General features: G+C 42.6%; 1 protein-coding gene across 4 annotated transcripts in view; it reads left to right on the top strand.

Moving 5' to 3' along the window:
- AK3 (adenylate kinase 3) overlaps positions 1 to 21998 on the top strand; it is a 32366-nt gene that overhangs the window by 4578 nt on the left and 5790 nt on the right. For 2 of the 4 annotated variants that reach the window (XM_072858721.1, XM_072858718.1), the window contains exon 2: positions 19856 to 19975. In XM_072858721.1, the coding sequence (XP_072714822.1) occupies positions 19915 to 19975 (61 nt within the window). In that variant the 5' untranslated portion in view covers positions 19856 to 19914. Of the gene's footprint in view, positions 1 to 15288; positions 15547 to 16411; positions 16583 to 19855; positions 19976 to 21998 lie in introns of those variants that run through there. The other 2 variants (XM_072858717.1, XM_072858720.1) reach the window with 2 other exon arrangements.

Below are 21998 nucleotides of genomic sequence, written 5' to 3'. Positions count from 1 at the left end.
ATCTTAGAACTGTCAGGCCTTCCAGTCAAACAAAGAAGGATCGAGGTGAGGTCCTGGATTCTCCAGCTGGATCTATTTAGAAGAGGATGGGGTGTGTGGCATGGGGATAAATTAAGAAATAGGCAGCAGAGGGAAGGGTAGGTGGATCTTCCCAGGAATTAGTTGGGAAAGCAGTTTTGGAAGAGCATGATGTGTTTCCAGAGTAGGATGAGGCAGGCTGAAGACTGGGGAGAGCAGTAGAAGGGTCACGTGTTCATTTTCCTTTAACTGAACTGGTGGCCTGGCTTTGTGAAGTTCCTAAGAGGTCCCTGACTATCTATTTTGGTGCAGAGTTTAAGCAATGTAGGGAAAGACTCTCTGTTTTCTTTAGGAAAGAGTAACTACCTAGCTGGGTGCAAGGAAGGGAGAACAGAAAGTTTCCACAGTAAATAAAGGCCGGCTGGGCAAAAAGCAAGAGGCAAAAGGTGCAAGTGTTAGCGTGTATGTTGTCCCAGCGCACTGTCCGTACTGTTGTGAAAGGCTAACAGTGCTGTTGGAGGTATAAATGCTAGGAAGCAAGGGAATTGACTGTACCTATGCTTTGAGGAGCTGGTAAAGGGCTTTTCATTTCCTCCCAGGTCCCAGATCTGTAGGAGCATGAGTAGACCTGAAGTGACACAACTGATTTGGCAGTTGGTCAAAACATTAGAAAACCTCCTTCTTGGTGTGCCTCTAACCTAGAGGAAACCTCTGTTGCTTGTCAGTGCAGACACAGGATGATGCTATGCATATATAATTGGTGAGCCATTTGGTGACATCTGGATTTACTGAAATAAGTGTGCTGTAATGCGGAACCAGTGTAATAACCCCAGGCATGGTTGGACAGGGAACTTCTTGTCTACAGTGTTAATAGGCAATATGGTATTTAAGAGCTCAGTCTTTTGGGTATTATAGCAGTTGCTTGTTTGAGACAAATAAATGTGATGGATTTGGAATACGAACACATATAGGGAGGCAAATCTAGCCTTGAAGCAATGTTAATCCTCAAAAGTACTGTATAAAACTGCCTGAAAACAATTGTCAGACCTGTTCTTGATGAAGAATGTCTTGCCAATTTAACTTGTTAATGGGAACATCGTGACTTCATTTAAAAATGGGAATGTTCCATCTGGTAAGTTCAAGACACTTCAAGAGTCTTTATACACGTGGCTTCTCAGTGACAACATCCTCTCTACAGCACCTACTTCTTCAGCAATGCAGTTTGTCTCTGATGAGTTCCTGTTTAAAGCAACTGAAATACCTGTCTTCACTGTTGATTAGTTTCATTAACTGCTGTATTGGCCTCTAAGGTGAATGTTTTGCAAACTACCAGCATAATAAATGCCAACTTGACCAAACATCTGTCCCAGGTTTTATGCGTTGTGTATCCACAGTCATGAAGTTCCTTTGCCAGGGCTGCTTGTTCTAATATCACCAAGGGGAAAAAACAAAACCTTCTGACTGCATTAGAAATTATATGGGGATGAGGATGCAAAGTATATGACAGCAACTGACCAGAAGAAAGAACTGCTTTTGCAGCTCAAATGTGAGTCTAGTTTTGCATTGCATGCTTGTCCCAATGAATAATGTCTTTTCAGGCTGGAGATATTAAGTGATACACTTCCTTTTGGTAAGCTTAAGAGGCAACCTAGACTGTCAGATGTGATCTTTTGGACCAACTGAGGACAGGGCAACATTTGGAAGACTGCCATTTGAGGGTTTTTTAAGTACTTGGAGCCATGCTATAAATCAAACTGTAGTAAAATATCTCATTCTTGAAGCACACTGTCTGTCAGGTGTCTTCATTCTGGTTGCTTGCTAGACAATGTAAGATATAAACATGGAGGTTAGTTAGCCTGATTATCACCATATTATTCAGGAGTAAACACTGCTTTTTTCCCATGGAAGAAGAATTAATCAAATTTAGTGATCGGAATTACTTTGTTGCAGTGTTCTTTTTATCCTGTTTGTTTTTTTTCTTCTCCCCCCCTGCCCCCCATCCCTTCTATATATCACAGAATCACAGAATGGGTGAGGTTGGCAGGGATCTCTGGAGGTCGTCTGGTCCAACCCCCCATCTCAAGCAGGGCCACCCAGAGCCAGTTGCCCAGGTCTGTGTCCAGACAGCTTTTGAATATCTCCAAGAAGGAGGACTTCACAGCCTCACTGGGCCAGTAGTGCCTGGGCTTGGTCACCCTCACAGTTAAAAAGTGTTTCCTGATGTTCAGGAGGAACCTCCTGCGTTTCAGTCTGTGCCCATTGTGCGACTGTTCATTCAACTCCTGCTCAGGTTTTGGCTAACATGCAGCTCATGCTAAGGCCTGATGCTTGCTGGGAGCAGCACCATTAGTTCAAAGTGAGGGCAACGTGTAGGCAGGGCACGATGGCCAGGAAGAGCTAAAGGTCATTATGCAGCCACTGTCACCTGCAACTCGCTGTCTCCTGCAGCCATAATCCTTCTGTATTGGTTGTCTGGCAGTTTCTTCAGGATTTGCTAACTCATGGAAATATAGATCAAACTTCCAAGCTGGAAGGTATAAATATGTCAGCTTACCCAAAAGTTTTTGAAGCGGATCCAACAGCAGCTGGACTGCTGAGGTTTTTGTGCTTCCCAGTGTGATACAGGGGATGCCCACAGCATGACAGAGGAGGAAGGCTGAGCACTCTCACCACTGGCTAGGTAACTATTTTGCTCATAGGAGCACGAATTACAAGTTATGAGTAGCAAGTTATGAATTAGGAACTTGTGAGTTAGAAACCTCATGACTTAAGTGATGAATTAGTAAATTCACATGCTAGACTAGTCTGTACAAAGGGGATCACTCCAAATGTCCCCCCCTTCCTCCTTCTTCCCCAGCTTTATATGCTGAGCATGACATCATATGGTATGGAGTAGCCCTTTGGCCAGTTGAGGTCAGCTGTCCCAGCTGTGTCCCCTCCCAACTCCTTGTGCACCCCCAGCCTCCTCGCTGGTGGGGTGGGGTGAGAAGCAGAAAAGGCCTTGACTCTGTGTAAGCACTGCTCAGCACTAACTAAAACATCCCTGTGGAATCAACACTGTTTCCAGCACAAATCCAAAACGTAGCCCCATACTAGCTACTATGAAGAAAATGAACTCTATCCCAGCCAAAACCAGCACAAATCCTCTTTTCAAATATCACTGTCCAGGTCAAGAGATCTGAGAAGTTTACAATCAACTATCATTGTTCTTAATGAAGATGAAATCTATGTTTCAAGTATATCTGTACTACCTAGATGACAGCCTATTTTTCTGTAATAATCATATGCTTCTCAGAAATTTTCTCCTTGATGTGCCTTGAAGTGCTGATGGCTTCACTATTTACATATATTTTCCTGCTCTTCATGAATTGTCTCTACAGGCAGTGAATAATGACTAGAACGTGCAATACTGTACAGAAACTCTTCATTCTTTGTGATAGCTATCACCTTCTGTAAATAAATTACAGCTTCTTTGAAAGGAGTTGTAACAGAAAGGAAAAGCCTGTCATTATATCATACAAACTCTGTTAAGGGAGGTTAATGCTGAGAAGGTTGATATTTCAGAAAACAGGCACCTAACACAGTACTTTAATATTGGTGTAGATTTGAAAGACAACAAAATAAGGCAGTATGTTTTATACACAGTTTTGGTGCAGGTACTTTCCTTTAAATTCAGTGCATTATAATTTGGTTGGTTTAAATCAGCTGTTCAACTGTCTGGATAGTTGTCTTTTGAAATAAGTAGTAAATGATGCTAGCTGTAAAGCACATTAAACGAACATTTGAGAGTTTGGGGGAAGTGTTATGTAGCAGTCTGTCAGAATGTTTAAAGTCATTGACGTGTAAGGGAGGAATACTGTAAATACAGTTTTTGAGATTTTTGTACGAAAAAAGTTGTATCCTAGTGCAAATTGCTTAAACTACAGTCACGTGCATCCCCACTTGTATACTGACCGTTGCTGTGTGATCCTCAGAGGAACACCTGAGTAATATGGCCCCACATATTTGTTACTTACAGTAACAAACTCTAGGGAAGCACAAAGGAAGGACATCTTGGTCACCAGAAAATTCAGAAAGATGTATGGGAATGCATGGCTTTACAAAAAAGAATGGACTACAGTTTGTCTTGAACTAGGATAAACTCAAGGTAAGTCATCTACCCAAAGTTTAAGTTTAAAAGTCAGTTTTCCCAAATGTAAGTGGATGATCCTGGAGAATCCATATAATTCCCAGTCTGAAGTACTAAATTGTCTTGATTTTCCTCAGTTCTGTAATAGCTTATGAAGTATGCCTTCAAAAAGGGACTTAACTGTATAGCTTTGAAAGTTCCTGGAACAATTGCATTCTTACTAAGGATATGAAAAAGATATCAAAAGGATAGGGATCGAAGATACAGTCTTTTGTGTAGTTGACAGTCACAAATTATTCCTGATATACTGTACGTTGTTATAGGTTGAAATAATAAGGTGTAATTTAAAAGATTTGGGGGCTATATATGTATGTGTCTTACAGGTTGATTCACAGGCCTTCATCAGCATCTCATTCAGACCTGTTACTACACACTGTGCTATACTTCTAGGATGATACAAAAAGAGTAAGTCATACCAGCCAGAATTCCTCCTGCAGTTCTGGCTCATATTTCTTAAAGCCCCTGAATCAGAGCAGTCTGATCCGACCCAAGGCATTAATGGAGAGAGGGTCATAACTGTTGTTCTAAAAAACTGTCTTTGAAAAGATGTAAAGTGCTTTGAAAGGAGGTAAAGCCCTCCTCTCTCTACAAGTACATGAGCTTGTCTTGAAACTGTACTTCTGTATTGTTTTTATAACAAAGCTCAAGAATGGTAGGAGATACAAAGTACTGTGACTTACCACTGGCTCTGACATTCTCTGCCAAGAAAGTTGTTATTGCGGTCTGGGTTTAGGGAGCCAGTACTGGTGATGGTGAAGTCCCATTTCTTAATTTTGAAGACATTTTAAAAGCCGAAGAGTTCCCAGGTTGGAAATCATTGCTTTACTTTGCCTGAGGGATAGGGAGTGGATGGTCGATCTCCTTCTTTAGGGAACCAGGTGGAGAAGGCAGTGTCTTCCTTGTTCTGTGCATGTGTGGAACCTAAGTGATATAGCGGCTACTCAAAATTACAGGCTGTCAAGCATAGTAACAATGAAGAATATTTTATTGTAATTTTTACTTGTCTTGCTGTTAAACGTGAAAAGCTGATTAGGCAAACAAAGGAGCACCAAATCTTACACAGAATGGTGTATTATATGAAAAATTCAGACTTAGCCTAGATGGGGGTACTGGCTGTCTACATAGTGTCTGGACAGGTCAAAGAAACTGTCTCAGATAGAGCTTGGAGAATTGCTGTGAAGGGTGTGCTCCTTACATTCCCATTGGCAGTCTTTGGAAGAGCACTCTTCAGAGAGCTATAAATGGAATGTGTATTTCCTTGATTTAGATTACGATATCAAATCAAAATGAGGGGGGGTGACCTCATCGCACTCTACAACTTCCTTGAGGTGGGCAGCGGGGGGCGGGGGGTGTAGGTGCTGATCTCCCCTCTCTGGTGACCAGCGACAGGAATGAGGAAATGGAATGAAGCTGCATCAGGGGAAGTTCAGGCTGGGCATTAGGAAAAGGTTCTTCACTGAGAGGGTGGTCGGTCACTAGAACTTCCCCAGGGAAGCGGTCACGGCACCAAGCCTGTCAGAGTTCAAGGAACATCTGGATGATGCTCTTCGTCATATGGTTTAGTTTTAGGTAGTCCTGTGAGGAGCAGGGAGTTGGACTCGATGATCCTTATGGGTCCCTTCCAACTTGAGATATTCTATGATTCTGTGATTCTACGAAATATTTCAAGATCTGAAAATAAAACAGAAAAATAGCAACCAAGGCTCAGAGCTATAACAAAGATTATGTTCAGCATTTGGAAGAAGAAGGATTGGATTTACATTCAAATCTGATTCAAAATTACCTTTTGGTCATAACGTAAACTCCTAAATTTGCTTTTCTGCTTTTTTGAAAACTCTGTGAAGTTTTGCCCTATTTTTTCCTGAATTCATAAAGACCAGCTTCCCGCTTAGTTGCTTTGATCATGGTTCTTTTCTTAACATGGCTGGAAGTAGATTCTTCACTTGCATTGCCTCATCAAAAATTGAATATTTCTTCTCTATGTAAACTCAGAGCAATCTCCCTTCATTTTATTGTGAGGCCCTTCTTTTCCAAAGGATCTACATGCTAATGACTGGTAATCTACTGCAGGAATCTGTTGAATTGTTGAATTCACAACAACCATGCATGGCAGGAGCAGTGCTAAGAGGGCATGCAATTCCCAAAACTGCTGTCGTGTAGACAACAGAAGGATCTTACACTTGTCATCCTCAGAGTTTCACAGAGGCCATATAGGAAGAGCTTTGATCAGGGTTAGCTGCCATGAGACCAGGATGATCTGATTTTATCTGCTCTAAACAGTTGATTAAAAAGTGAACGAGAACTTACATTATTAGTGGTTAGATTGAGGTGGATTAAAATAAATAATCCTAATAAGATTCTTTTTTTTCTGTAACATGATCAGATAGCATTGATCCTCTTGTTTACATGCAGCGCATTTGGAGGCAGAGGAGAGAAATGAAAATATAATTTGCAAGATAAGTTATTGTGGAGTTGGATGTTTCTTCATTTTACCAAATATTGGACAATGTTAGATGTTTTAAGTGGATTGAATGGCACGCATCACATTGCAGCTCAAATACGAGAGTACAGCCCAGGAAAGAAGCCTCTATTAAATAGGTACCTCAGTGCGAGAGCGTCTGAAAGCACCGAGTGTCTGTACAGAGCAACAGGGCCTTCAGACATGGGTGTAGGGACATCTAGTAACCAAAAGTGTTACTGCAGGTCTTAAACTGCCACTTTATTCCGGCTGTGTTAAGGGTAGCTGTGTTTCTTACAAGTAGGTATCAAGCCAGTAGTGTGTGAAGTCTGGGGAGATGTTCTGTGGTTTTGGCCGAATCCGTTAAGGATTCCTATTAAAAAAGAACAGAGTTAAGAGTCACTGCTTTTTGAGTATTATTTTACCTGTGATAGCTTTAGTGAATCTTCATTTTATGCATGCAACCTATGTTCAAGTGTTGAAAGGCCCGTGATTAGCTTTGGCTCTGATGGTTCTTGCTTATCCAGGTTAGGGTGACATGCAGCATTTGCCGTTCATGTAGTTTTATTCCTTTTCAATATCTTTCATACTAAATGTAATATTAGGTGAATATCCCTTGATGAACATGGATACTTTGCAGAGATTGGACACATGCCAGAGGAAACAGCATAAATTTGGAATTCCAACACCAGTATTCTGCGTTTTTTTTCCATTATTGGTAGTTCATTGGGATTGTGGAAACATGTTACATCATGATAATGATGCAAAGGACACTTCTACATACATGCAAACTCTTACTTTTCAGTTTATATGCACCCCTGAAGTTAAGTATCTTACTACTCAAGAAAGTTCTCTACTGCTAGTAGACCTGACAACAGTAGGTTTTTTGGAAAGCATGTTGAATCTAAGTGTAACAACTCCTTATTTTCCTGAATTTCAAAATAGAATCATAGAATCATGGAATGGTTTCGGTTGGAAGGAACCTTTAAGGATCACCTAGTCCAAGCCCCCAGCCATGGACAGGGGCATCTTCCACTAGATCAGGCAGATCAAAGCCCCATCCAACCTGACGTTGTACACTTCCAGGGATGGGGCAGCCACCACTTCTCTGGGCAGCCTCTTCCAGTGCCTCACCACACTCATCATGAAAAAGTTCTTCCTTATATTGAATCTAAACCTACCCTCTTTCAGTTTAAAACTGTTGCCCCTTGTCCTGTCACTAGAGGCCCTGGTAAGAAGTCTCCATCTTTCTGATAAGCCCCCTTTATATACTGAAAGACTGCACTGAAGTCTCCCTGGAGCCTTCTCTTCTCCAGGCTGAACAATCCCAACTCTCTCAGCCTTTCTTCATAGGAGAGGTGCTCCAGCCCTCAGATCATTTTTGTGGCCCTCCTCGGGACCCACTCCAACAGCTCCGTGTCCTTCTTGTGCTGAGGGCTCCAGAGCTGGATGCAGTACTCCAGGTGGGGTCTCACCAGAGCGGAGAGGGGGACAATCACGTCCCTCGACCTGCTGGCCACGCTTCTTGTTATGCAGCCCAGGATATGGTTGGCCTTCTGGGCTGCGCGCGTGAATTGCTGGCTCATGTCTATTTTTTCATATACCAGTATCCCCAAGTTCTTCTCTGCTCAATCCATTCACCACCCAGTCTGTACTGATATTGGGGATTTCTCCAACCCAGGTGCAAAGGCAAAAAATCAAAACCAGAAAAATTATACATCCAAATCAAAAGGATATACCTGTGCTGAAACAAAGCATGAGAAATTTTCTTAAAGGAAGCAGGCTGAGAAATTTGTGAAAACTGAGGATCAAAAAATGACAGCTGGAATACAGCCTTAGCTCATGTATGCAATGCCCAGGATTTCTGAGATCTGGGCAAAAATTTGTAGAACTATTCATGTACAGACTAACACATCTGTATTTTTAGATAAAGAGGGTTTTGTCATGTTTTTGAGGAATCAAAGGCATGTAGCTTTCTGTGTATGAGAAATTTGTTGCCAATTGCAGCCCTTATCTAGGATATGACAGAAAAGGGACTGGGTCTCGCGCAGATGAAATTCTTTTCTGTGATGCACCGAGCAGAACTAAGGGAAAACTGTGAGTGGGAGGAGGGTAAAGAACATACATATCATACCCCCTCCCATCTAATAAATCTATATCCAAACTTTTCTGCACAAAAATACTTAAAACATTCTTGATAAATCGGTGGTTTGTTTTCCTGCTTGCAAACAACTAAAGTCAGCCAAAGCTCTGCACAGTTCCTTTGGGTTTCAGAATTTGGAAATTTTGGAATTCCAGAGCAAACAGTGCCAAATTCACGATAATATTTAATGGAAAAGAAGTCTGATGCTTACTGTTCCCTGTTTTCAGGGGACAATTTTGTCTCCTTTAATTTCCTTCATTCACAGGCCTTTTAGACATAATTACAGGATACTAGTGAAATAACAGTTTGCTATGAGGTTGTGGATATGGGATGTGACAGAGGATGGACACTCCCACTGAAATCAGGAGGGTCTTCTTCTGTGAAGACAGCTGTGCAAAGTGCTTCCAGGTGCTGCTACTGCAGCTATGGACATTTTCCACTGCCTTGTCTGAACTCTGTATCAGTGAACCCTTTGATTTGCGCAGAAAATGTCTCGTCCAATACATCTAGTTCAAATGAACTCTCTACTCTGGTTCATTTCTTCCTTTGTGTACTCCCCTGCTCTCCCATACAGATATTTTTAGTTCTGTCCATCTCATCCTTCTGCTGTAACTTCTGATGACTTGCTATCATCCGTTAACAATTCGCAAGTACCTGTTTCACGTCAAGACATGTGAAAACAAAATCAGGAAAACAGACTTCCTCAAAACTGACCCACTCCATCAACAGCCAGAATGTCCTGGTGTAACTGAGGTAAGATACTTCTGAAAACAATGACTGGCAGATAGACTGAAAAACACTAATTGGATGGTATAATGTAAGTATACCTGTAATGAGAGCTATATCTCATAACAGTATCTAATGACAGAGAAGAGGGATTTCCTTCCCCTGGGAATGCTGGTAGCTTGTTGTCCTAGGAGTTCAAGGATTTCTGGAGTCAGGACACAGATTTTTATTAACTGTCCAGAGAGGCTGAATGGCAGGTCGTAGATGTACAAATGTCGTGACCTGGACAGTCATTACAATTTAATCTCATAATGCAAAGCTATTACTGGTTTGCCTTTAATACTTAGGAAAGATGTTTATTGTCATGAAAGTAGTGCTTGGAGAACATGACAGTCTCCTGATATTTTAATCACTTGTTGAGAAAAATAATACAGAAAAGGTCATTACAGAAATTTCTAAGAGAGCTCTGCTTTCTGCTAATGTACGAGGCCTCCAAGTGTCCAAAAAGATAATGCTGTTTTCTAGATTTCTGTTGGTTCACATATCTCCCAAGTGTTTTCACACAGGCTCAGAAACACAGCTATGTAACCTCTGTTTAACTTACTATCTTTTCCTATTAGGTGTATTTTGAGGGTTGTCTAAACAAGCTGTGATGACTGCTTTTTATAGGATTAAAGCAGAACTCCTTCATTACAGACTATAAATATATCTCAAAAGAAAGACTGGGAAGACAGAAATGTTTTGCAAACACCTGAAATACTGTATTTGATCATTATTAACTTATAACTGTGTAGCCCTGTAATAAAGTATTGCCATTGCTCGTAACAGGCCATAAGCCTTGTACTGAGTTTCCAAGGGCTCAGGACTGAAGCTTGTCAGACTTGCTCTGTCTGAACATTTTTTGGTCTGCTTGCAGCTTTGCTTTGCTTCGTTTAACTGTGACAGCAGTTTCTCCAGTTGACAAGTTTTCTATGGCTAATTTATTTTTTTTTATCTTTGCATGGTACGATGGTAGTTTTAAATAGGTAATAGTAACAAGCAGTTATGCTGTGTAGAATATTTATGACTCTAATATGATGAGGTAATGTAGAGAAATGCAGGTCTGGTACAATACCAGAGCCTGGAGAAGTGGAGACATGGGATACAGCATACATAGGCTGATAAGAGATGGAGCACAGGGTTGGCACGGGAGACCTCACAGCTACAAACAATTCATCAGTGGTCAGTTAGAGAACTGCAGACCTGGAGCTGGACACAACTGTTTTTAGGGGTAGCAAAGAAGACAAAGAAACTATCTAATAATATATGTGGAAGGCACTGTATACAGGAAACTCAGATGTAACGTGGAGCTGCAGACTAGTGAAGAAAAAGCAAAGTGTAAAAGTGTGTTAGCACGCATACAAAAATAACTCCAAGTGTACCCGAGAGGGAGGAAAAAGAAACAGTCAACATGAACATTGTCTTCCTCCTGGTGGAGGACTCCAGATGCTGACGACTCACTGTAACATCTGCCCCCTCACGTGAACGAGGCCACTGACCTTGGGGTCTGGGGAGGGAGGGGAGAAAGGTGAACACAACACCGGCAGAATGGTAAAACTAAGATGTGTGTGTGGAACAATTTTAACTGTATTATTACTATTATTGAAACTTTTCAGCATAGACATATCCTTTCTTGTTCTGTAATAATTACATCTGGATTAATAATAATTCTTGAATGAGGCTGTTAAGATTTCAGTTAATGCTAACAATAAATTTTTTACTTTATAAATAAGGTGTATTTCATCTTTGTCATAAATAAGGTTTTGAGTGTAACAAGCTTAGTGTGCAGACAGTAAATTTCTGTCTCAAGAACATACATTTCCTAGGAAACTTAGAGTTTTGGGACAACCCTTGTTATGGATAAGTGTTAATTTGCCATGCTCGGCATCTGGGAGGAATAATGCATTAGACTGCTTAATAAAAGTAGGAATGACACCACAAAAGTGATACTGTTATATCCCTCTTTGCAAAGCATAAAACATTATTTAATCTAAATAAAGAATCACAGCTGTACATGTTTGGCTTGTAAAAAGTCATGCATTAGCTACTTCAAGGATAAGGCAAAAAATTAAAGCTAACAACATTTCACACTACATATTTCAACCTATATCTAATTTAAAAAGAAAAATTTGCCCCTCAAATGTTTTTGATAGTATACATTTTTGAGGGAGAATTTGCAACTATATTGTGTATGTATGCTAGCCTTCATTGGGTAAGTACTTGATGCCTTTTCTTTTAAACATGATTAATGGGGTATCTTGTTTAAAAAAATGTAACGTTGCAACCTAATTCAGGTTGGGATCAAGATCTCTAGTCCAATTTGTGGCCCAAAGCAGGGTCAGACTGGGTTGCTCAGGGCTTTATCCAGTTGGGTCTTAAAAACCTTGAAGGGCTGAGTCTACGACTACTTTGGATCCTCTGCCTGACTCCATGAGTCCTGCCACGCACCTTAGTAAAGAGCCTGGTTCTGCCTTCTCAATAACCTCCCCGTAGGTGTTAGAAGGCTGCTATTAGATAGCCCTGAACCCTTTGCCTCTCCAGGCTGAACAAGCATGGTGCCCTCAGCCTCTGGCGGTGCCTCTTCTCCAGCCCCGACCATCTTGGTCGCTTCCTGCTAAACCTGCTCCAACTAATCAATGTTTGTCTTGTACGGGAGGGCCCAAAACTGGCCATGGTACCCAGATGTGGTCTAAGGAGTGCCTAATAAAGTGGGATAATTGTTTCCCCTGAGGTAGTGGCTACCCTCCTGTTAGTACAGCCCAGGATGTTACTGGCTGCCTTTGCTGCTGGGGCATGCACGGGTTGTGCTTAGCTTGCTGTCTATCAGTGTCTCCCAGACGTTTTCAGCAGAGCTGCTGCCTCGCTGGTCAGTCCCTAGCCTGTACTGTTGCAAGTAGTTAGTGCGTCCTGGGTGCAGGACTTCGCACCTGCCTTTGTCGAATTTTGTCAGGTTCCTGCTTGGCCCATTTCCCTGCCTGACCCTGCTGAACTGCAGCCCTGCCCTTGGGCCTGTCCACTAAGGTCTCATGATTTGGGGTTGCCTGCAAAGTTGATGAGTGCACTCTGTCTCCTCCTGGGGGTTATTTACAGATACTAAACCGGACAAGGTCCCAGGGTAGACCTTGACAAACTACACTCATTAACAGCTTCTCAGTAGGGTACAAAACTTTAACCACTACACTTTGACCTTTATTCCAGCCAGTTTTTCACCCATCTAATTGTCCACCCATCCACCCAGATGAGGTACAAAAGTTATGTGGGAGACCATGTCAGAAGCCCTGCCAAAGTCAGTATAATACTATAACTTGTTTCTCATGTAAGAAACCAGTTTGGTATAAAATAGAACACTTGGGAGGTCATTACCTGACAGTACTAAAGGAATTCTGCATCAAAATCAAAAGAAAGGATTTAGACCTCCAAGGAGAAGACATGACAGGAACTCTTTTGACAATTTAAGTCTTAACAAGCCTTTTAAAAAATTTTTTAAGCTTGAAAAAATGCTGAGAAATCTGAAAGACTCTCTATTGGAAAGAACATTCAGACTTGTATGAAACAAGATTCCAATTACTGTTCAGCTGTCACGAGGGCAACTTCAATAAGTTCACTGAGCAAGAGTCAGGATTTTAACTTATACCTATATGCTACATGTGTGAATAAGGCATCTGATCTGCAAGCAGAAAAAGCTTAATACAGAATAGAGTGCAAGTTGTATAATCAAACATTGGTTACTGTGCTAAGATATCAATAATTGAGTCTGATCAAATGTCATGTTCCAAACATCAAAATGATGGCTGCAGAAAAAAATAACGTGCGTGTTTTTAAATACAGAATAGCTGTGTAAAACATTGTACGTGAACTGATGAACCAATGACCCATTTCAGTACTACAAATCCTCCCATGATTTATTTTACTACATGATTTTTATAATGTAAGTACCCACATTTGTTCTGCAAAGGCCATACGTTAGTACGAGCGCGTGTGTGTGTGAGAGAGAACTGCCTTTCTGTCTACTTCCACCGCCTCTTCGCATATCCTTTATGAAATTCAGACAGGTTTCTAAGTAGTCTTCAACAGTGGGATTATTTTAGCAGTCCTCTATGGAATTTTTCTGAGCTGCTCAATAGTGCCTGTAGAGAGGCTGAACCTCAGGTTCCCTCTTCAACAGGAAGATCAATTTTTTCTTCTTTCATGGTGACTTTGGAGATAAGGGTTAATGATCTCTCTGACAAATCTAGTCATTTGTTGCATATTTACTTCATATAATACCTTCCATTTTTCCACAGAATTGCTTTAGGAACACTCAGATGTTGTCTACACATTTTGTGGACTTCCACCTTTCAGAAGTCTGTGAAGTGTGGAGCTTAAAAAGAACAGCATGTCTTCTAACATTTAAATGGCTTTTTGTTGCCAGATTTTGTTTAAGACTGTGGTGCTTTGGCAGGCTGAGATGTTGCCCTGGGAACATTCATAAAGCCCTGGATGTTTCACTCTTTCTGTGCTGCTGCATTCTACAATATAGGTATTACTAGGTTCAGTTATGGGGGTTCACATTGCTCAGTGTAGTAAGATTTATGCTTACACTAAGATTTCTGTGCTAAGCCAGTGACTTCCTACTTAATTGTTAAGGCAATTTATTTTGTCGACTGGGCAGTTTTTGGCCTACATTCCCATTTTCATTCTGTTGTTAGGCTCCACGTGTCCATTTGAATGTTTTCTTGTTGCTGTTGCAAATCTCTTGTAAAACCATTGAAATTAAGCAAGGTTTTAAAACAGAAAGCTGAATTTCATTAATGTTTTGGCTTTAGCCCTGCTTTCTGTGAGATCACTTTTCCACTGCGACCCTTCTAGCTCGCAGTGGCTGAGATCCATCAGCATCTCCAGAACCTTTAGCAGGAAGGCTCACTCCTGCTGTGGACATGACAGTGAACACTCAGCAAGTGGTACGATCTTCTGTTTCGGTGAAAACACCGTGTTCTGCTGTGGCTGAGAATCACTGAATCGTATCTGTGAGAAGGGACCTCTGGAAGAGGAAGAACACTGCTCAAAACAAGGCCAACCTGCAGCAGTTCACATCCAAGTATCATAAACAAAGCTCAGACCCAGCTTTTTAAAAATGTAGCTGCCTGCTACCATTCAGCTGGAGCTTATTTGTCAGAGCCCAGCAAGAGGAGGGCTGCTGCAGGGGGTAGATGAGCCGGGAGCCGAGCACAGCAGAGTCACCGCCCTCACCCGACAGCCACAGCCTGGTGGCACCTGAGCAGCGACAGCAACAGCATGTGTCAACAGCCCAGCAGTCATCAGGTGACAGCCAGGTAACCAGCGAGATCCCCAGGTCAGTCTGGGAAATCCTCACGATACCTCAGGACCGAGAGAGGGACTGAGAGCTCCGGGGACAGCCGAAATGTGGCTCCTGGGCAGAGGGGTGCGGGGAGATTGGTCAGGGCCAATGATGCCCTGATGCTCTACTTTCCAAAATGCCATTTGCTTTAGATATATCATCCCCCCCGGGTGGGGGGGGGGGGGGGGTGTGTGTATACACGTAGAGGATCTTTCCTTCCTGCCCCTGACTGACAGCTAGAAGAGCTGCCACTGTTTCTCCCCGGCCTCGCCTTCCCACCCCCACCCCAATCCTTCCCCCCTCCCTCCCCGCTCCTCCCCGGCGCTCCCCGGGAAGGCGGCGCTCCGCGGCGCGCAGCCCCTGCCCGTCCCCTGCCGCAGCCGCAGCAGCAGCAGGAGCAGCAGGAGCAGCAGCAGCAGCAGCAGCAGCAGCAGGAGGAGCAGCAGCAGCAGCCGCAGCCGCAGCAGCAGCAGCCGCAGCAGCAGCAATGGTGGTGCCGCCGCTGCTGCGCGCCGTCATCATGGGGCCCCCGGGCTCCGGGAAAGGCACCGTCTCCGCTCGGATTATCAAACACTTCGGGATGAAGCACCTCTCCAGCGGCGACCTGCTGAGGGACAACATGCAGAAGAAGACAGGTGGGAACGGGAGACGGGCCGGAGCGGGGGAGGGGGGGCGGCGGGGATGATCCCGCCCCCCCCCCGCGGGAACCGGCAGGAAGCTCCCGCCTGACACAGCCCCGCTCCGCCGGGGAGGGCCGGTCCTTCCCCGCCTCCTTCCTTCCCCTTCTCCCACCCACCCACCGCTCCCCGTCCGGGAAGCCCCTGGGGCTTCTTGAAGGGGGTTTGCTGCTCCCCAGCCCCACCTCTGTGTGCCCCCCCCGATGTTAGGCGTCTTCACGCAGCTCTTCCTGGAGGCCAGAGGCCATCGACTTGGGCCTCAAGGCTTCAGCCGGGGATCCTTTACAAGCTGTCACTTGGCATCGTCTTTATAAGCATGAACGAGCCGTATCTGGGGTTTATCACGTTTTCCTTGTTTTGTAACACCTACTTGTTTCCTCGTCTTGGTGCGTTTCGTAAGCGCCCGGCGTTTTTGGTAGGTGTTTCTGATAGTCTTCCAGCTGAAACATCTTGAAAGGGAAAAATATGCATGTTCTTAACAGACGGGGCAAGAGGAGTTCTGGGCAATCAGACTTTTTCAGATCTCCATTAGATGGCTAGAAGTAGAGGCACCTAGAATTGCCAGCTATTCCAAAATTAAAAGGCCTTGCCCCGCACTGCCAGGTGTAACTGTAGTGGTGCTTTCCAAAAACAATGGGCAAAATTTTCAAACTGCTTACCTTGTGCTTTTTAAATTATTATTATCTTACAAGTCCATACTGTGCTTAGGTTTCAGTATGGTCTGTGTTTGCATACAGAATTGCTTGTATTAGGTAATGATGTGAATTATGCTTACTATATAGGCCTAGCTTGACCTCTGGCTCTCTGTTGAGATGCCACAACCCCTCTCTCTGGTGGATTTTTGCAATGATGAAAGGTCCCCTCCTGACTTCCACATCTGCTTTTCTTCACGGTGGGATTGAAAACCTTGTAAGAACCATTTCAGATTGCATGTGATGCAGTGAGAGTATTGTTATTTCCAGCACTTTGAAGTTGCAGAGGACTACATTCACTTGTAAGTATCACTGCAATATTGTGGTTAGGTAACTGGCAGTCTTGGTTTTGGAAGCTTATAAGCATGTTTGAAGGTGAAAAATTACAGGTGTTATGAAATCAATTGTGATGTGATCTGCTTTCCACATCTCTTTTCACACGAGTTCTGTTTGCTCTGTAAGAACAATGACTTTGGTTTAGTTGACTGACTTTACTACACTTGGTATCTACAGGTTAAACATTTGCTAGGAGCACCACCTGTGCAGGCATATCTGATCACATTCATGCTTTTTCTGTCTGTTTGGTTGCGCAAGCATAAGTTTTATTTACAGAGGGTCACAAAACCAAAATTGTTGCTGTTATGAACTCTCAAGTGTAAGTAAGACCTACTGAGAAAGGAAGGCGTTCCAGAAGATGAAGGAAATATGTTATTTCCTAAATACTTTAGATTTTGTGCCCTTTCAATATGTCTTGGAAGCAAGATCAAAGAGCACCAGAATCAAGCTGAAGGGTGTGTGAGAAGAGGAAATTGCAAGTGGAAATATCCCATTGCTTGATTTGAGGAGGGAGCCATTAAAGCAGTGGAAAGAAAAGTGATTCGGCAAAGTGTTCTAGGTGGGTTGGACAGATGAAAGAATGTGAAGGAGAACCAAGATGTCAATGAAAGTGTAGCAGACACATTAAAACCCTGGATGTGAGGAGAGAAGCCAGTGGAGGGTGTAAGAGATGTTGAAGTTTGCTCTGAATTAGCTAGCGTAGAACCTCCAGGAATCTGCTACAGAGTTTTTCATTCACTAATTAACCCAGAGGAAGCTCTGTTTTAATTTTATTGGAAGTGAGTCACTCGTTGCAGAAATGGTCTCCAAAGGATTGAGATGAATACTGAGGTAGCAGGAGTGAGTACTACACTGAAGGAGGGAGAGGCACTGAGAGGCAACTCAGAGAACTTTGACAAGTTTAGTCGAGGCAAAGAGTTTATAAGTTTTGATTATAGTAGAAGAGTCCTGCAATTCCCAGTTCTTTGGGAACTGTGTTAGGCTAAGTAGGGCAGTTAAAACACTGGGAAAATTAAAATAATTAACAATAGTTTTATGGTGCCGTTTTTGGCATTTGCTGTCTTGTGAAAATGGACTTTTGTCTGTTGAAAAGTCCTGTTGAACATGTGAGCATCCTTAGCAATTTGCAGTTATTACCATGTTCTGCTGCTTTGGAGAGTGGAGAGTCTGTGACCACCTCTCTAGTGCTAAGCAACCTGTTGTCTGAATATGGCTAGAGCTTGTTTGCTGTAACGTGGTTAGGACATGCCAATCTTTTGCAAAGCCAGGAAACATGGATACCTGTTACCACCTAGACAGGAAAGAAACCTGTGTTGCTTTTAATTCCACAGATTGCCATGCCTGTAGTGGTTTCAGACCCAAGCTGAAAAAAACAGAACAAAATCAAAACAACAAAACCTCATGAAATCCCACCCTCCACAACAGGAAAAAAAAAAAAAGAAGCTGTGGTCTAGTATACAAACTTTTTGTCCTAACATGTAACTGTTTGGGTACAGTTGTGCCTATTTTTTTCTTCTGTAATAGTGACTTTCTAAATGACCGGAGGTTTGTAGATAGAGGCAGCGTGTTTCCAGCTCTGTTGATCTAATAATAGGACCTTACAGCTTGCCATACTCTAAACGTCTCTGGGCCCAAAAGCTCATCTGTCTTCCCAAAGTGTGTTAGTACTGCTCTCTACCAACCTTTCCTTGCACATATTGTTAGATCATTGTGGCTGGAGCAATGCTGCAGCGTAAATCAGTAACGGATCCAAGCATCGAGTACACCTTAAACTATCTAGATATAATTTATTCCTCCTCCCAGCCCACTTTTGCAGGGTGCGTAGTTCAGAGTGCACTAGAATAATAAAAGAGGTATGACTTGCTGATCTCAGAGAAGGGAGGTAGGCAAAAGAATAGACACTTTGTACCCAGGCAGATTGTCACCTTCTTTCCAGTTTCTGATGTCCTGGAGGACTCAGGCACCGGAGTCTGACTCTTTTCCACATTGTGAGGATTATCTGAAGCCTGACCAAGGTGCTAAATGGTCTAAATGGTCTTCAGACTTTTCAAAGCCTGACTATAGATGTGAACACCCAATAAGGGGAAATTGTCCTTTTATTACTTTTTTTTTTTCCCAGAACCAAAGCTACTGTTTGCATTACTTGAGGGCATCTATTGCTTTTCAGTTGCCTTGTCTGAAGAAGGGCCTCTGTACTATTGCACGTTCCAATACTGCATCAAGTGATGGGTCTGGCATTCTTCATTGCTTTCTGCTGGAAGTTGTTGTATCTTGTGTTGGTATGTCAGTCCATCCCATTTTCTCTTCTGTTTAGTTTACTGTAACCAGATCTGAATTGGCTGCAAGTAAAGGCTTCTGCATATCCACAATTAAACCAACCTAGCTGCTATTCTGGGTGACTTGCATAATTGGGTAATTGTTTTATAAATGAAGGCCACGGAGGCTTTGTGCCTAGGACACAACCCAGGCAATTGAATTTCTTCCTGGCTGTACCCATGGTTTGGGTGAACTGCAGCATGCTCCTGCCTGTCACATAGGGGCATGGTGTGATATCCGGAACTGTGATGTGTGGATGGCATTTTAGCAAGCCAGTGGGCTAAATGACTGGTATTAAAGGTTAGTCAGTTCCATGGGAAAATACTAGTGTCTGTGCACTCCCATAAATAGTTTACAACATCTATAAACATCCTCTTGTAACTCTAGTAATTATAAAAATACATACCTGGCAAGCGTGTCCCACTGCATATTGCTCTCTTAAATACCAAAGGCGTTTCTCTTCGTAGTGAAGTCATAAGTTAATAACTAGCCACTAAACTGAGAAAATAACTTTCTTGACAGGAAATCTGAGGGCTGATATCTTAATGAACTTGTATCCTTTACATTTCTTCTTTTGAAGACTCTTTTACCTAATGGCTTCTCCTGATTTTAGTTTTTGGAACCTAATATTTCAACTACTTACTAGCAAAATTATTTGGAGGGTGTGGGGATAGAGGTGTACTGAATGCCCTGTTGCCATCCGTGGAGCTACAGACCAATCAAATTAATCTGATACATATTTGCATGATCAGATCCTAACTGGTCATCTGGTTTTGAATTTCAGCAAGCATACTGTCTGCCTTGTTTACAACTTTACTGTTCTGCGCCTTTCTGATCAAAACATATTTTTTGCAGGCTTGTGGGCTTTTTTTCGCTTGCTGGAGGTCAGAGATAGTGTAATGCAACTTCTCTTACTTTTGCAGAAGTTGGAATCCTTGCCAAGTCCTACATTGATCAAGGGCGGCTTATTCCAGATGACATCATGACACGACTAATGCTGAATGAGCTAAAAGGTCTAGATGGGTACAACTGGCTATTGGATGGTAAGTTAGCATACTGAGTATCACTATATATGGAGAGAAAATGTGCTCTGGAAAGCTTGGAGTACTTTGGTCACTTGTGGGTAGCTACACTCCAGTAGCCATCCTCGAGTCGTAGTAACTGGAGAGTATTTGCTGCCAGCTTGTTGTGAAACCTTCAGCAGCTAGTCTGCCCCAGTTTCGTTGGCTATAAAATGCTTTGGGTGTATCCCGCCTTCAGAGTGTTACAGGGATGTTTAATTCATGTTGAAAAGGGTAGTTCAACACTCCAGTAAAATTTCAAAACTGGCAATTCTTATAATTCTTATGCTTTATGTCCCCTTTAAAATATGTGTTGAGAAATTTCTTTTTTTAAAGCCTTTTCTTGTTAAAGTCCTTGGGGAGTGGAACTCTTTTGAAGAATTATTTAAAGGAATTATTTTGAGGAATTATTTAAATAGAAAGGTGGGTATGTGATGCAGCAGCAAGGTAAGTATGGAAAGCAAGTACTAGAGCAGTGCAGCGTGTAATAAATCACTAACAAAAACACTGCTTAAGTGCTCTGAAAGTTCTCTTTCATTTGCTCTTTGGTTCTGTTCTCTAGAGTGAATTGTTTTCCAATTCTGCAGCGTAAGCTCATTGCTTCAGCATTCATGGTAGAGAGAAAATGCCTTTGCCGCTGTCTTCATGAACTGAATGGCTCTTGTTACCCCAGCCCATGGGAGTACAGTTGGATGCGCAGCGCAAAGATAGTGTCTAGGCTGGATGTGTGTGTTTTCGGATTCTAGTCACAACCTGTCTCAGTAGATAAAACTAAGGAGTTGTTGGTGTGGCTTTTTATTTAGAGGGGCTGAAAAATCCACAATGCTTTCTGTCCCTTAGTGCTTTATTATAATTACTTCTCGTACAGTGATCTGTTCTGGTGGCTTTAATCGCAGTTATGTTCCTCCTTAGTGAAGACCAAGGCTTAATTCCCACAGTGAACAGCACAACAAAACCTAATCAATAAAGGAAAGAGCTGCAGATGTTTTTTTTTCTTTAGTTCCAGGTTCGGTGTACACACAGTTCCAGCCTTGTGGATCTGGATGTGTAGCAGTATAGCTGGGCACACTGGCAACTCCTAACAGGAGGACGGTGTGGAGACTGTAAGAGAATAAATCAGTTTCTGCTGCATGTTAATGTGCTGCCTTCTTTAACCTTTTGCGGCAGAAATTTTGTCTGCATCAGCGTTTGTAATGAGACTCAGTGAATTACACTAGGGGTAGCTCTGGCATAATCGGCTGTGTAGGAACAATACTGCTCTGTTGAAATATGTTAACCAGAAAGTCTTTAGTTTGGTAACTGCCACTCAGAACAAACAGCTGAGGTCAGCTAGGTCAGACTAAATAGAGTTGCTGAGCTGCTTGTATGCTCACTTAGCCAAATACCCATTTCCACTGCCTTACGATAGGTTGGTGGCTTCTAGAGGCACAGCAGATGTAGCAGTCTGAGTTGTGTGTGTGGATCTGTTTAGATTTATGTGCTGTATAATTAAGGCACTTTTCTCTGTGTTCCTGTATTCTTCATAATTCATCACATCTTGTAGATTATTTTTCTGTGTCAAGAAAGCACTGTATGCAGCAAACTCTGGTTCAGTTTCAGTGAAATGCTTTTGTAAAGGCACTTTAATTTGTTGAGGAAGTTTCTCATTACTAAGTCCCAAAGCAAACTCATTTTCCAGCTGCATAACTAAGATGTGTGGTGGCTCATAGTTTGTCAATACTAAGGACAGCAGTGCTGGAGTCCTGGCTCTCCCTCTGCTCTTAACAATTATAAGCACTTTCATGAGATAATGTGAATGTGAGAGAAATAGGATGAGGGCAGTTGATGACTGTGATGCAAACCAGGTGCATCAGACAATGCACAAGCAAGAGCTTGGTCCGAGTTAATCAGCTCTTTCTTTTGTGATGTGTTAGACAAGACACAGTAGCCTTAAGACCATAAAATACTGATTTTTTTCTATTGTAAGGCTAGTTCTTGGCTGGTTCCTTACTCAGGCAATGGACTT

This window comes from Ciconia boyciana, chromosome 4 (genome assembly GCF_034638445.1).
Source record: "Ciconia boyciana chromosome 4, ASM3463844v1, whole genome shotgun sequence".
NCBI classification, from domain to species: domain Eukaryota; kingdom Metazoa; phylum Chordata; class Aves; order Ciconiiformes; family Ciconiidae; genus Ciconia; species Ciconia boyciana.
The sequence above is the reverse complement of the archived record's forward strand: the minus strand, read 5'-3'. Positions and strand labels throughout refer to the sequence as shown.